This window comes from Fragaria vesca, linkage group LG6 (assembly GCF_000184155.1).
Source record: "Fragaria vesca subsp. vesca linkage group LG6, FraVesHawaii_1.0, whole genome shotgun sequence".
Lineage (NCBI taxonomy): Eukaryota > Viridiplantae > Streptophyta > Magnoliopsida > Rosales > Rosaceae > Fragaria > Fragaria vesca.
This window is the reverse complement of record NC_020496.1, coordinates 29,316,620-29,329,624: the sequence shown is the minus strand read 5'-3', so window position 1 is coordinate 29,329,624 and position 13,005 is coordinate 29,316,620. Positions and strand designations below refer to the sequence as shown.

The 13,005-nt window shown below is 37.1% G+C and overlaps 3 protein-coding genes across 3 annotated transcripts in view; 1 reads left to right on the top strand and 2 right to left on the bottom strand.

Annotated features, from left to right (window-relative positions):
- Positions 1 to 627: 627 nt before the first annotated feature.
- On the top strand, positions 628 to 5,764 carry LOC101295150. The gene is made up of 11 exons (XM_004304020.1): positions 628 to 648; positions 1,086 to 1,326; positions 1,709 to 1,918; positions 3,064 to 3,144; positions 3,280 to 3,366; positions 3,455 to 3,550; positions 3,713 to 3,766; positions 3,870 to 4,858; positions 5,111 to 5,159; positions 5,261 to 5,300; positions 5,404 to 5,764. The coding sequence occupies exons 2-11, from the start codon at positions 1,093 to 1,095 to the stop codon at positions 5,550 to 5,552; spliced, it is 1,989 nt and encodes a 662-aa protein (XP_004304068.1). The 5' UTR covers positions 628 to 648; positions 1,086 to 1,092; the 3' UTR covers positions 5,553 to 5,764.
- A 1,124-nt stretch (positions 5,765 to 6,888) lies between these two features.
- Positions 6,889 to 9,541, bottom strand: LOC101311892. Its single transcript, XM_004305917.1, has 12 exons — positions 9,512 to 9,541; positions 9,238 to 9,329; positions 9,030 to 9,134; positions 8,868 to 8,931; positions 8,518 to 8,766; positions 8,237 to 8,361; positions 7,929 to 8,114; positions 7,755 to 7,845; positions 7,511 to 7,676; positions 7,287 to 7,394; positions 7,105 to 7,204; positions 6,889 to 7,024 (listed from the first exon to the last, which is right to left on the bottom strand). Exons 1-12 carry the CDS (start codon positions 9,539 to 9,541, stop codon positions 6,889 to 6,891), a joined length of 1,452 nt encoding a protein of 483 aa, XP_004305965.1.
- Positions 9,542 to 10,385: 844 nt separating this feature from the next.
- LOC101311601 (serine/threonine-protein kinase WNK8-like) overlaps positions 10,386 to 13,005 on the bottom strand; it is a 3,736-nt gene continuing 1,116 nt past the window's right edge. Inside the window, exons 2-3 of the mRNA XM_004305916.1 lie at positions 12,270 to 12,990; positions 10,386 to 10,470 (exon numbers count right to left, since the gene is read on the bottom strand). Coding sequence (XP_004305964.1) covers positions 10,386 to 10,470; positions 12,270 to 12,990 — 806 coding nt within the window. The remainder of the gene's footprint in view (positions 10,471 to 12,269; positions 12,991 to 13,005) is intronic.

Genomic DNA, 13,005 nt, shown 5'->3' with positions numbered 1-13,005 from the left:
TTGAAGATTGAAGTGATTCTGAAATGTCTCAAATCTGATTTGAGAGATATAGAGAATTGTTTTTTTTTTCGATGTAAAGATGTAGAAAATTGTTATTGTTTGGATTTTATAGATTTTAGTTTAATATTATATTTTCACAAAAATTCTTGATAGTGGGGTTAGTATTGGAATATTTAGTTTAAAATTAAAATATGGGGTGAACAAAGTATTTGGTGGAGTGGCAATAGCCACACCCTTTTGTATTCCTTACGTAAATTTAATTTTTTGTTTGTTATCTAATTTCATCGAAAAGCCAGAAAATATGTTTGGCGTAATACAATAGAAATTCATAAATGTCACCCTTGCCGAAGGTGGGTGAGAGGCGGCTGAGGTGGTGCCGTGGCGGATCCAACGTGGAAAAAGGAAAGAAAAGAAAAGAATTATTTGTGGTAACAATGGGGTTACGTCAGCACAGACGTAACACACAGACCTCCGTTAATTTTAGCACCATATTCAAATATAAAACTAACGTACGCGGACTCTTATCCTGCGCTCCAATGCCTATATAAGCAATTGGCTTCCAAAAGTCTTTCACTTTAGAAATCCTAAACCTGTGTGCTGATATCTAGCAAAATTCTCAATCTTGGACAGAGACCCTTCAAAATCTGAGTAAGTCCCTCACAATTCTTAATCTGGGTTCGTTTCAATTCCACGATTTAGGGCTTAATTAGTTTTGAAAGTCTCAGAATTTGGAATTGTAGTTTGAGCTGAATTTCATTGAATTTTGAGCTGAATTGTAGTTTTGCTTTGGCTCCAAGTCTGTAGGAGCTTGATCAGCTTATGGGTGATGTTAATTACTATTAAAGTTGAAGACTTTATGTTGGTTTCTTTGTTATGTCAATTTCTGTATTTGGTTCTTGAACCTTTGATGGTAGAATGCAAGAAATGAATTTGTTATGTGGAGAATCTATAAAGAAATAGGTAGAGAATTGATACTTATGGGTGATCAGTACTCGATTACTATTCATATCAGTAGGTATAATTCGAAAGTTTAAGCATGTAATTTAGGGTCCAACACAAGTTTTCTCAGGCCTTTTGTGTTGCAGGGACAACATGAAGAGTATGCAGAATGTTGAAGTAATATGGAGAGGAAACAAGATTAGTGTAGAGATTGATTCTGGTTCAACTCTCAAGGAGCTCGGGCACGAACTGCAAAGATTAACTAATGTCAAAGCAGATACGATGAGGCTAATTGTTCCACAGTTGCTTGATAAAACCTCGAGGTTGCTGTCTCCATTCTCCGATGAGCATGGGCACCTGAATTTACGAGAAACTTCAATCCTTGAGGTATCATATGCGGTTGTTATTCTGTTACAGCCCATGTCTTTGAATACATGGTTTTTTATCTCCCTGATATGTAAAGAGTTGTCTAGATATTGATGCTGCTTGTATTTTTTTGGTAATTTTACTTGTCTATAAGACTTGCTGGTGTGCAGTCCTTGTTAAGTTCTCTTATATTGGCAATATTTCATGTGTTCTTTGCTTTCACAAATTTTATTTCTGTTCAAGAAAGGTCTATTCTATTGACTTAGACAACATATATGCTTAAGCAATGTGCGTAAATGTGATGAAGGCAATAAAGAGTGGCTTTACTTGCTACAGATTAAATTCCTGGAAGTGAACTTCCAGAATTCCCGCTGATAAAATTGTTTCTTTTGTTATTTTTCAGGGGAGGTCCATTAGAATGATGGGAGCATTCGAGAATGAGGTAGATGAAGTTCTACAGAACTCAAAGGCAAACTTAAGGATAGCAGGATTTGATGAAGAGGAAAAGAGATTGAGGCAGAGAATGTATGATGGGCCTCATACTTCCCTGAAACTTCCACAAGGACCTTATACCTTTAGTGGTTTCCGCACACTTACACTTCCAGGAATTGAGGTGTTCTTTTATCCTACTCAAAAATTATATATAGAAAGTACTTTTGGAAGATATTGGTATATTATCAACCTTAGAGTTTCCCATCTACTTGTTAAACAGAAATTACACCTAGATGCAATCCATTCACCTGTTGAGTAAGTTCTTCGGTAGTTTTACATCCATTAATGAACTATATAGACACAAGGTATGATGCATATACCGCAAGTCATGAGCCATATAGGCAGATAAATATAGATCTGATGCAGAAATGGCATCGTTGACTTGTATATTACGGAGATGGTGCATTCACTCAGGGGCAGATACATGTATAAGGCTACATGGGCTCAAGCCTAGAGAGAATTTTAGGCCAAAAACCCTTAAATATACTTACAGTCCATTACCATACCTGCCAAAAGACAAAGTTAGCAAGTTCCAGTTCGCTGCACAACTAGCTCTCCTCTTTGGCTCTTCGAACAGACGACAAAAGCGCTCTCCTCTCAATTCTTCTCTTCTCATTTGTCCCTCTCCCCTATTCTTCAATCAATTTCAGAGCCCAGATATCAAATCCTTAACACTCATTCATTGACTTTGTAGTTTTTCAATCTTGAATTGGGATTCCTCTGCTATGCTCCAATTGGGCTTTTCAATTTTTATTGATGATAGGGAATTTGAGATTGGAGGGATCGTGGCATAGGTTTTGAGTGTTCTATAGTGTGTATCTTGAAGAAAGATAGTAACTTGATAGCTTGATTTTTGCATCTTAATCCATAATGTAGGAGATGATTGTTACAAATTGATTTTTGCAGCTTAATCCATTGTGCAGCTTGATTCAAAATAATAAAGGTCTAGATGAGCCTGTGTTCCAAATCTAACAAAAAAAATGCCCTTGCGAAATTAGCCTAGACAACTTTTGAATCCTAGATCCGCCACTGTTGACACTAATAGAGCACCTAATTATTAGGCATAGAAGTAATTAAATAATTACTTGAAGGAATGTTCGCTTTCAGATCTTGATGATCATATTTTTGGGTTTAGAGAGAGATTCATCCAATATCAAACGTACACCATATTTTTCAGACAAAACACTCATTTATCTCAAGTATACTTGGATTGTATTAGCTTTTCTTTCTCATCTGTGTTAATAACTTATGATTACTTGTCTGCAGTTGAACCCTCCAGCATCCGAGGCCCTGAAAATAATGCACATGCTTGCTGCAGATCCCGGAATTGTAGCTATCATGAATAAGGTACCATTGACTACGTGTTCATATATATTTAACAGAATATCAGTATGCTGTGCATAGTTTTGATAATGGAATTCCCTGGTATATTTTGCTAGGGCCATCACTGATATTTTATCTCCTATTTGTTCTTTTTAAAAGCATCACTGGCATGTGGGAATCATGACTGAGATGGCCCCAGTCGGTTATGTTGGCATAAGTCCCAAATGCATCCTCGGTTTTAACAAGGTATTAACACTCTGCATCAGAATGGAAATATCAGCACTGCATTTTCTTTACTCTTTATTTTATTTTTGACTCTTGTTGGATGTTACAGAATAAGGGAGAGGAGATATCTCTGCGTCTTCGGACTGATGACCTCAAGGGTTTCCGGAAATATGCAAGTATCAAGAAAACTCTTCTGCATGAGCTTGTAAGTATATAGTTATGACATTTCCAGCTTGTCCATATATTTTGTATGGATATAAGTTATCTATATGGGTGCAAAGGCGTTGTGTGGTTTTTGATTGGTTTTGGTGATAATCGACACTTTGATGTTGCCTCGGGTCCTCATACTGTTCTTATATTCTTTCAGGCTCACATGATATACTCTGAGCATGATGCAAACTTTTATGCTTTGGATAAACAGGTAAGATGTCGTGCATGCATGTTCTTTTGATTGCGTGTTGGGTTTCCATTATTGTTATGCATTTCGGTGGACTTTTGTTTTATATCTTATTTTTTTTGGATAGTTGAACCAAGAAGCTGAGAGTTTAGATTGGACGAGATCAACGGGTCACACACTAAGTGGAGCTAGGTATACAGAGAGTTATGAAGAAAATTCCTATGTTGGAGAGAGAAGTAATTCTTCTCACAAGCTCGGAGGAAATATGCCTGATCAACTGGCCAGTGCTCGTGCATCTTCAGTGGCGGCTGCTTATCACAGACTAGCAACTGCTTCCGACAATAGCATTTCCGAGGTACATGGACAGTCACATCTTGATGGGTCTGGGTTCCATGTGCATGAAGAAGACGAGCCTAAGATATTTTCAGATAAAAGGGACATGGAGGTTGAAAGTTCTTACACAGTTCAGAGGCAAAATGATCTGGAGCCTGATCCTGATGACTGTTTTGCCAATGAGAACAAATATGAGCCCAGTCCTGAAGATTCACAAGGACCTGATGAATCTTGCACAAAATCTACGGGACGGAAGAAAAATGTTGAACCTGATCCTGATAATCTTGAAGCTTGTTTGAAATGTGGTATTGTGGCTGAACCTGAACCCATACACCCTCAGGAGATGGAGATTTTAAGCAGCTTTCAACCAAGGAATCAAGTAGACGAACCTGATCCCGATGGTTACGATGTAAAACGAGATGATTTGGCATCTATTTCAAATGGAAATATCATAAGACCTGACCAGGATGAGCCTGTAGTTACTGAAATTACAAAATATGAAGACAATATGAGGAAGGCTTATGAAGAACCTGATCCGGATGCCTCTATGTCAGATGGCATTATTCAACCAGTATCTCATTCTGATGATATTTTGGTGCTTCCAAATGAAATATCCAGTATGCAGATCGATGAACCAGATCCAGACAATCAAGAAATTCAGATAATTCAAGACCCTGTTACAGCTGCTTGTAAACGTATCCAGAAGACCATTGAGATGTTGCAAGCTGAGGTTAATCCCACACAAGCTACCACAGTCCTTCAAACTCTATTTAAGATAGTAAGGTACAATAGCTTAATTTGAACTTTGATTCATTCCTTTTCTTTACGAACACAAACTCTATCAGTACTGCACACAACTATCCAACTGTATAGCAACCAGCATGGGATAGTGGGCGACATTATTTTCAATTCTTTCTCCGAGGCAACTTAAAACTTAAAAAGCCCGCAAAATATGTAGAAATACATTTTAATTGGTCTTGTAGTTGTACCTTGTGCGTTAAATTGTTGATCACGGGTAATTTGATCTTTGGGCAGGAATGTTCTCGAACACCCAGCTGAATTGAAATACCGAAGACTGCGCAAGGTACAGACATCTGTGTCCTAAATTCTTACAATGTGCTTAACTTTTGATATTAGAATTTCCTTGAAATTTTTCTCCTAGTGCTGACTATTGATCCATTGCAGGCTAATCCCATGATTCAAAAGAATGTAGCAAACTACAAAGGTCTGCAACTTTTACATTGAAATTTCATAGTTTCCAAGAATGTTTTCATTGTTAGAGCAGTTGTGTTTACCCTTTTCCTTTTCCCCTTCTCTTGTGATTGCAGCTGCCATGGAATTTCTGTCTCTGATTGGCTTCAATGAAAATGTTGTGGATGAAATTGGACGAGCAGAAACTTATCTCGTGTTGAAGCGGGATGATCCGGGCTTGTTGTGGCTTGCCAAGTCTTCCCTTGAGACATGTATTACTGTTTAGTCCAAATATCTCAATTTTCAGTGTCTGAAGACTTGACAAAAGAGAAGTCTGCTATCTGTATCTCCTTTGTATTGCGCTTGATGCACTGCTTAAATATTCTACATGCGACATTGTAACATGTTTGTTTATGTAGAACATTTTTATGTAATATAACATGTAAATTGTAAATGAAAGTGGCTGTTATATATAGATTCAGAGTTTTCAGACTTGTATACCAGTTGTTGGCCGTATACTGATTTCGTGGGAATACCTCCAACATCACATAAGTACTTCATTTCTTCTTTACTACCGATCAAGAATCAGAGCATACAATGCGGGGTGACAAACCCCCTAGCCTCTGTAGGAATGCAACCAATATGAACTTGACTAAAAAGAGCTGACTAAAAAGAGCTAATCTAGCTAACTCTTTCTCTGAAAAACATGGGAGAAAGAAGAACAGGTAGCTGGTTCAGTATAATGACGATGTGTCATCCTGTCTAGAATTGACAGCATGAATGACCTGCAAACTATGCCCTTAAAAACCGCTAGCAGCAAGCTATGATTGAACAGCCAAAGGATAAGCGACTCTAGCAGCCTTGGCATCGACTTCGACTGGTGAAGAAACAGAAGCAACTTGCATACAATTTCTTTAGAAACTAATCCAAGACTGCCATTTCTCAAACACATAAAAACCAACCTAACCATTAATTCTCAGTGAATGATAAACCAAAAGAACTTCACACCAGCAAAACCACCCACTTTCTTGCACTCAAAGAAAAGATCCCAAGTTCTCACCATAACCAGAGTAATCATATGAAACTCGGGCCGATTATCTTCATCATTAACAGATCCAGTAACTTCCGCATGCGTAAAAAAACAAGCCACTCAATCACACTCAAACCCCACACCAAAAACTCTCAACTCTTTTCGATTACTGAAAAGAAACAAAAACTCTCAACTTCCCAAAATCCAATAACAAAAAACTCATAGAGCACAAAACTTTGGTTCCAGTCCTTTAATTACAAAAGTAGTCTATGAACAAGCTCAAAATGTCCAATAAAAACTGAAATCAGAAGAGGCAAGACTATGAAGTCAAAACTATCAGAAGACTCCTTTTACAAAAAAAAAAAAAAAAAAAACTATCAGAAGAGAGGTGTGCTGTAAATGATTCAGAGATTTCCTTTTACTATTTGATGGATTATATACAATTACACCAGACCAAACAAAAGAGGATTTACAATACTTGATATGAGTTACTATACAACTATTCTAAGTTACAATCGTGTATCTAAGTTCTACAATTTCTTGTGCATTTATAAACATGCTACAAATCAAAAATGTAAAATCTCTGAGTAAATTACTCTTCTGCACTACTTTTGGCTATGCCTTCTTCTTCGCTTCCAGTAGTCGCATTTTCAAGCTTCTCCTCATCCTTGCTTCCAGAACTTGAAGGAAGTGTTTGAGACAGGTTTTCATTCATAAGCTTCCTAGTTCTGAAAAAAAAAAAAAGAATTGTCACAAACTTTTCATGAGATCTAAGCAGAATATATATAACACAACTGAATATGCATACCTTACAGAAGAGCAGTACTTTTCTACTGCTTCTTTCTTTTCTTCTTCATACAGGAACCACTTCTCATCAGAAGATGTAAATGGATCCCAAGTTCCCACATCTGCACCATATAAAACTTTTAGTATCCATGCTTACAAGACTGAAACTCCATATAACACACATTGACAAAGGTAAAATCAAACCTTGAAGCAACATATCCATTCCAGCATCATAGCCTGTCAATCTCCAAAATGCATGACCATTTTCATCGAACAGATAAGGCTCTGTTCGTATTGAATCATGTGCTATCACTGTAAAGTAACAATTAGCAAAGTGGAAACCAAACATCAATGATTAAGAAAACAAAAACAGATCTAATCTATTCTTAAAAAAAGTACGTGCTGAAGATACTAGAAAGGGTACATACATTTTGATTTCAAGGCTTTGGCTTGAAGCAATTCTGCATGAGCTTGAGCTGCTTCACTCTTTAATCGCGAAACAGTAGTTTTGTGATCTGAAGATGAAGCAGCAGTTTCTTCTGCAGCAATGGCTTTGGACACCTCAGATTTCAATTGCCCTTTGAGACTTAGTTCCTGTGCAAAGGATTAAATCAAAATCAGAAACTTCATGTATGCTCCCAAAGAACTGGTCTTAAACTAAATTGATGCTACCTTAGCCTTTGCAGCAGAAAGTTTTTGGTTTGCTTCCCTCTTTCTTTCAGTGAATATTCCTTCTTGTCTTTCTATAAATTTGCTCAATTTTCTGGAGGAGACATTGCAAATTTATCAGCAAAATCTTTAACAGTAAATAAATAGAGTTATAACTAAAATGCTTATCGTACATACTTAGTGTCAAGAGCCTCATCACAAAGGAAATTCAGGACTCTAAGCTTCTGGGAGAAGTCCAAGGAGAGGTACCCCTCAACTCCTCTACTAAAGAAATCGGAGGGTAGTTCCTTCAGTAGGAGTTGAGACTCAGAGAAGTAGCACCTCAAATGTTCGAACCAGGAATCCTCGCTCAAAGGCCTGATACTACAAACATTTTATGCAAATAAATTTGATCACAAAACTGCTCAAACAAAATTAAGTATACAAACTGATTGAAACATTTAAATGAGTTTTATATAAAAGTTGTTACTAGATAGAAGTCTTACTCTTCTTTTAATTCCACCTCCTGTACAGATAAGAGTCTGGAGTGGAATTGAAATACGGAGGTGTACTGTTGAAGCACCAGGTCCCTGAGAAGAGATTCAGCTTGTGCTTTGCTGAATCCAAAAACCTGAAGTAAAGCACAAAAGATGATACACATTAATTTAATGAATTAGCCCAACAACAAATATGCACCAAGTAACAAAATTTCTTATGATATAACAGGTGAACTGTTGGGCATGTCTAACATTCAAATTAGAACAGAATTTAGATTCAAATAGATCACCTCTTCGAAGGCCACGCAGAACTGTATGAACTGTAGGGCATGTCCTATATCCTGAGGATGTAGTTCAATGCCCGCAACAGTTGTTAGAGGAACCCCTAAAGGCAGATGAAGTTCAGGCTCAACTACTTCCTCCTTTGCCTTCACTCTGCGGGGTTCCTTAGGAGCCTTGGCCTTCCTCTTTCCCTTTGCTGCAACGTCTTCTATTTGTTTACCTCCTTCTCTCTTTGGCTCAGACCCTTCCGCAGGCTCCTATGTCAAAATTTAAAGTTAGCATAAACATAACAAAATTAAAATGAGATGAACGATAACAATATGCTGCAACTCCAATTTCAACATAAGTATTGGCAGACCTCCACTGAAGGCTTTTTTGAGCCAGACCTAACTCGACCATGAGGTTCCTTACCCTGTCGCCTCCTGTGAAATTAACATTTGTCTAATCAGCAAAACATCCACATTACAAGACACAAATGAATATTATGTATAGCATATTAAACAACACATTTTAGTCTTACATGCACTCACTGCAGTTGCATTTCCCGCTGCATTTCGGACACTTCCAATCATCTGCAGCAGCCTCCTCTTCTGTAATGACAGTACCATCTACACTTCCATCATATCTGTTTTCAGTATAAATAGAACCATTAGTAGGCAAATTTTTTATCATTTCACAAACTCTATTTTGAAAGACTGCAAAAAAAAAATGATTATCGGAAGTCTGACCTTTTCTTGAGGCACCGGTCACAGATCTTGAGTTGGCATGTCCCCATGACGTTGTGGCACACGAACACACGTCTGGTGGTCTTTTGGCGGCACTGAAACAATTCAACCCACAACTTAATCAGTCAAGGAATCAATACACGAAATTCTCTACACTTGATCCTTGAAAGTTGAAACACATGCAATTTCTTCCAAAACATAATTGAACGAGAAAAAAAATGACTGAAAGATGGAGAGTTTTCTCATCAATAATCCAAAACCCTTCTGGAAAACTCACCTGGTGACAAAACACTCCTTCTCCTTCCATTTTTTTTTCACAGAAAAACGAGATGGATTTCTAAGTCACTAAAGAACTCTAGACTCTCTCTTCCTATCGGGTTCTGAAACTTCTCCTTCTCTCAGTTTCAGAGTCCACAAAGAACACGAGAACTCTAGTCTGACACTCACTTCAGTTACAGATACAAACAGAGAACTACTACACTGAAAACGAGACTGATGACCTGATGCTCTGTGTTGCAGTTTCACACCCGCTTTATAGGGAAGGTTTGGATCCTTCCTAAGTCACTCTCACTCTCAGACTTGACGAATGGCCTCCATGCATCGCGCCTTTCTGACAAGTTTGAAATTGTTCCTACCTAAGTCGCGCGTCCCTATTTGGCGAAAATTTGAAGGCTCTGAGTTGTTCCATTTCAAACCACAGACTTTGTTTCAGTTATACATAGAAACAAAGAGAATACGAGGTTGGTGTTTCTCCCAGTTTCGGTTACAGAAAATTTACAGACGAAAACAGAGATACTCATACCACAGATGAAACTCTGATGAGGTATTTTGGTACGATACGCGCATAGACCTATTTTTTGAATACCTCTGAGGGGCAGATTCAAAGGATCAAAAGATATGTATATAGTAATTGTTTTGTAATTCTTCATGAATGAACTTATTATGAACAAACCAGCTCTTGAAGCATGTATGAAAGGATCAATGTCTATTTGTCTATGGATTTAAAGGATTAAAGGCTATTAATCTATGGATTAGAGGATCAAAAGCTATATGGATAGTTATTATTTTGTAATTCTTACATAGTTGTCTGCAAAAAGAAGAGTGTTTTTCTGAAAATCTGCCCCTACAAGAGTTGGTTTGTATGATGAAGTTCATTTTCCTGAAATCTCTTTCTCTGTGAGTAAGCTCCAAATTTTCGATAAGTTAAATGACTTTTTTTCATGTGAAATGCTCCAACTATGCATCGCAGGACTAATCCTGCTGACACATATGAAATGCTCCAACTATGCATTGCAGCATAGTGCCTAGCCACTTTACTTTCTTGGGGATTCGAACTCCAGACCTGAGGGTTAGCCAAGACAGAGTTTTCCACCCCACTATCCTTAATGGTTATAAGTTAAATGACTTGTTTTACCTAGTGTGCTAATGACAACTCTAGCAAAAACGCAAGATTACTTTAAAAAAAAAAAAAAAAAAAAAAAAAAAAAAAATAAACCTCTAGCATCGATTTGACCTAATTTGGGCTGAAATTAGGATATGCACTACCGAATCTAGCGGGTTTGCCTATTCTCGATCAGAGGGAGGTCGGGGAAGAATGGTAGATCTACATACTTTTTGTTGAAGATATGTAATAAAAATGAATTAGAAAAAAGAGTGTGGGAGATTCATTGACCACATAAAATGTCCGCGGATTGTTTCTTCTTTTATCATTTCTTAGAACTTTGGTTTTCGTTTAGTTAGTCTAGTCGCTCATAAGTCTTAGCAAGATACACTGCTCAACTATATATCCTGCTTAAACAAGGAAGTGGAATATGTGTCGTTGATTCAATAATTTCGCAACCATTGAATTAGATATTTTGGTTTAATCAAAATCACTACCAACATTGACTTTATTTCACTAATTTCTCAAACTTAATCTATATTATGTTAGGTTGAGCTAAGTCCCTTATTCTTGACTAGATCTAGCTATATCTAGACAAGATCTGCATGATTTCCGTCAAAGACATGCATTTGCGGTCAAATCAATGTTGCCGAAGGCCTAATTGTAGATGCTTTGAGCCTAAATCACTATTTTCATTTTTAATGAAATCAAAAAAATATAAATCCATCATTTTATATAATATAAAGAAAAATCAACATAGATAAAACTCTATAATCAAACACTAATATAGACAAATTTGGATTATAACACTTTGAAATACATTTTAGCATCGATGAAGAGTGCTTGATTACCTAATTTTTTTGATGTCTGGAATCCAGTAGACGGTAGATCACGAAGATTGAGAATGGAATCATAGAGAGTATTAATCCAGAAATGAAGAGAAAACATACAAGTCTATGAGGCAGAAACAGAGCAAGAAAAAATTTATAAGATCTTGGTTGGTCTGAGAATGCGGCAATGAGATATCATTATATAGTGAAACAAAAAAAAACAATTAGGGTTACAATGACATATATGTAATTATATGTAACAACGTGTCAAAAAATCGTGGCAACATCACTTCATAGTTGTCGTCTTTGCAGATTTTGTATAAATTGAGTCGGATTCTCAAACAATTAGCTTTATGATGCTTAAAATGGATTGAGTAGTAAAAGTACATCAATCTCATTTCTCCTAATATGTATTCTTTTGATCTCATAGTAATGACTTGAAACTCGATCGATGACTAAATAAATTTGTGGATGACAACAGGAGCACAAAGAAACAAATGTCTCCTTCAAATAAAAGAAGTAAATGTTGCATTCCCAATTTTCGTAAGTGCTACACAAATAATAGTCTGGAGTCAAGACTTTCATTCACTTCCTAAAAGACACACCTTAGGCTACCAAAGATTAAAACAACAATCAATCAAACGGTATTGGTATTTAACAGGGGATGGAAATCCTGTACTCCATTTGGCTATGAAAGCTTCTAAACTAGACTATTAAAGTACACAAACAACTATATTAAAGAGATGATATTGAAGTGAATGCTATTTCATCACATTTCTATATGCTACCAATCTGTGAATGGATGCTAAACTGGACCAACCAACTTCTTCTTTGCACTTTGGATGGCTTCTTCCTTCTTCTCCACCAGCTCAACAAAACGTTGTTGAAACTGTGCATCAATAGAATCGATCTCCGCTTTTAGATTATCATAGTGATGTTTGTCCAGTAAAGATAACTCAGCTGACTGCAAGGAACAATTGCTTGACGTGCTGAAGCTCTTCCATATTTCCATGCTCGAGACAACAGAGTTCTTTGTTGAATACGAGCTAGTAGTGGTACATGAGCTATATGCTCCAACTGAAGAAGTGGGTCTCCACATGGGCACAATCTTCATAACCAATCTATCAATCAACTCAGCCACGGCAGACACATCTTCAGTTGAAAGACCAAGCTCCTGATCAACCATCTCACCAGCAATCGAAACAGCAGTATCTGAATTCGGATAGAAATCAAACTCAATAGTTTTCTTCTTCCCACGGCTACCAGCAACACTCAATGTCAACGCAATAGCTTTACTACTATCAGAATTCCTCTTTGCTCTTAATGTCAATGCATTATTCTTTGTGAACCTATGACACTCCAGGATTGAAGAGCTAGATGATTTGGAGCTCACTCTGTCACTTGCGGTATCAATGTCCATGGGAAAAGATCTAGGCACCTTTGAATCATCAGCTGCAAGGAATGGATCATCCAAGAGCTCTATTGCAGACAATCTCCTTGATGCAGGAACTAGACACTTCTCAATGAACTGCTTGACTTGAGATCCTTCACTTTACTTAG

Coding starts and splice junctions, on each gene's coding strand:
- LOC101311892 (XM_004305917.1), bottom strand. CDS start 9,541: ATGGAAGGAGAAGGAGTGTTTTGTCACCAG. Junction 7,677..7,754: donor TTTCTGCTGCAAAGGCTAAG/GTAGCATCAATT, acceptor TCCTTTGCACAG/GAACTAAGTCTCAAAGGGCA. Junction 7,025..7,104: donor AAGTACTGCTCTTCTGTAAG/GTATGCATATTC, acceptor TTTTTTTTTCAG/AACTAGGAAGCTTATGAATG.
- LOC101295150 (XM_004304020.1), top strand. CDS start 1,093: ATGAAGAGTATGCAGAATGTTGAAGTAATATGGAGAGGAAACAAGATT. Junction 3,145..3,279: donor TTGTAGCTATCATGAATAAG/GTACCATTGACT, acceptor TCTTTTTAAAAG/CATCACTGGCATGTGGGAAT. Junction 5,301..5,403: donor GAATGTAGCAAACTACAAAG/GTCTGCAACTTT, acceptor TTGTGATTGCAG/CTGCCATGGAATTTCTGTCT.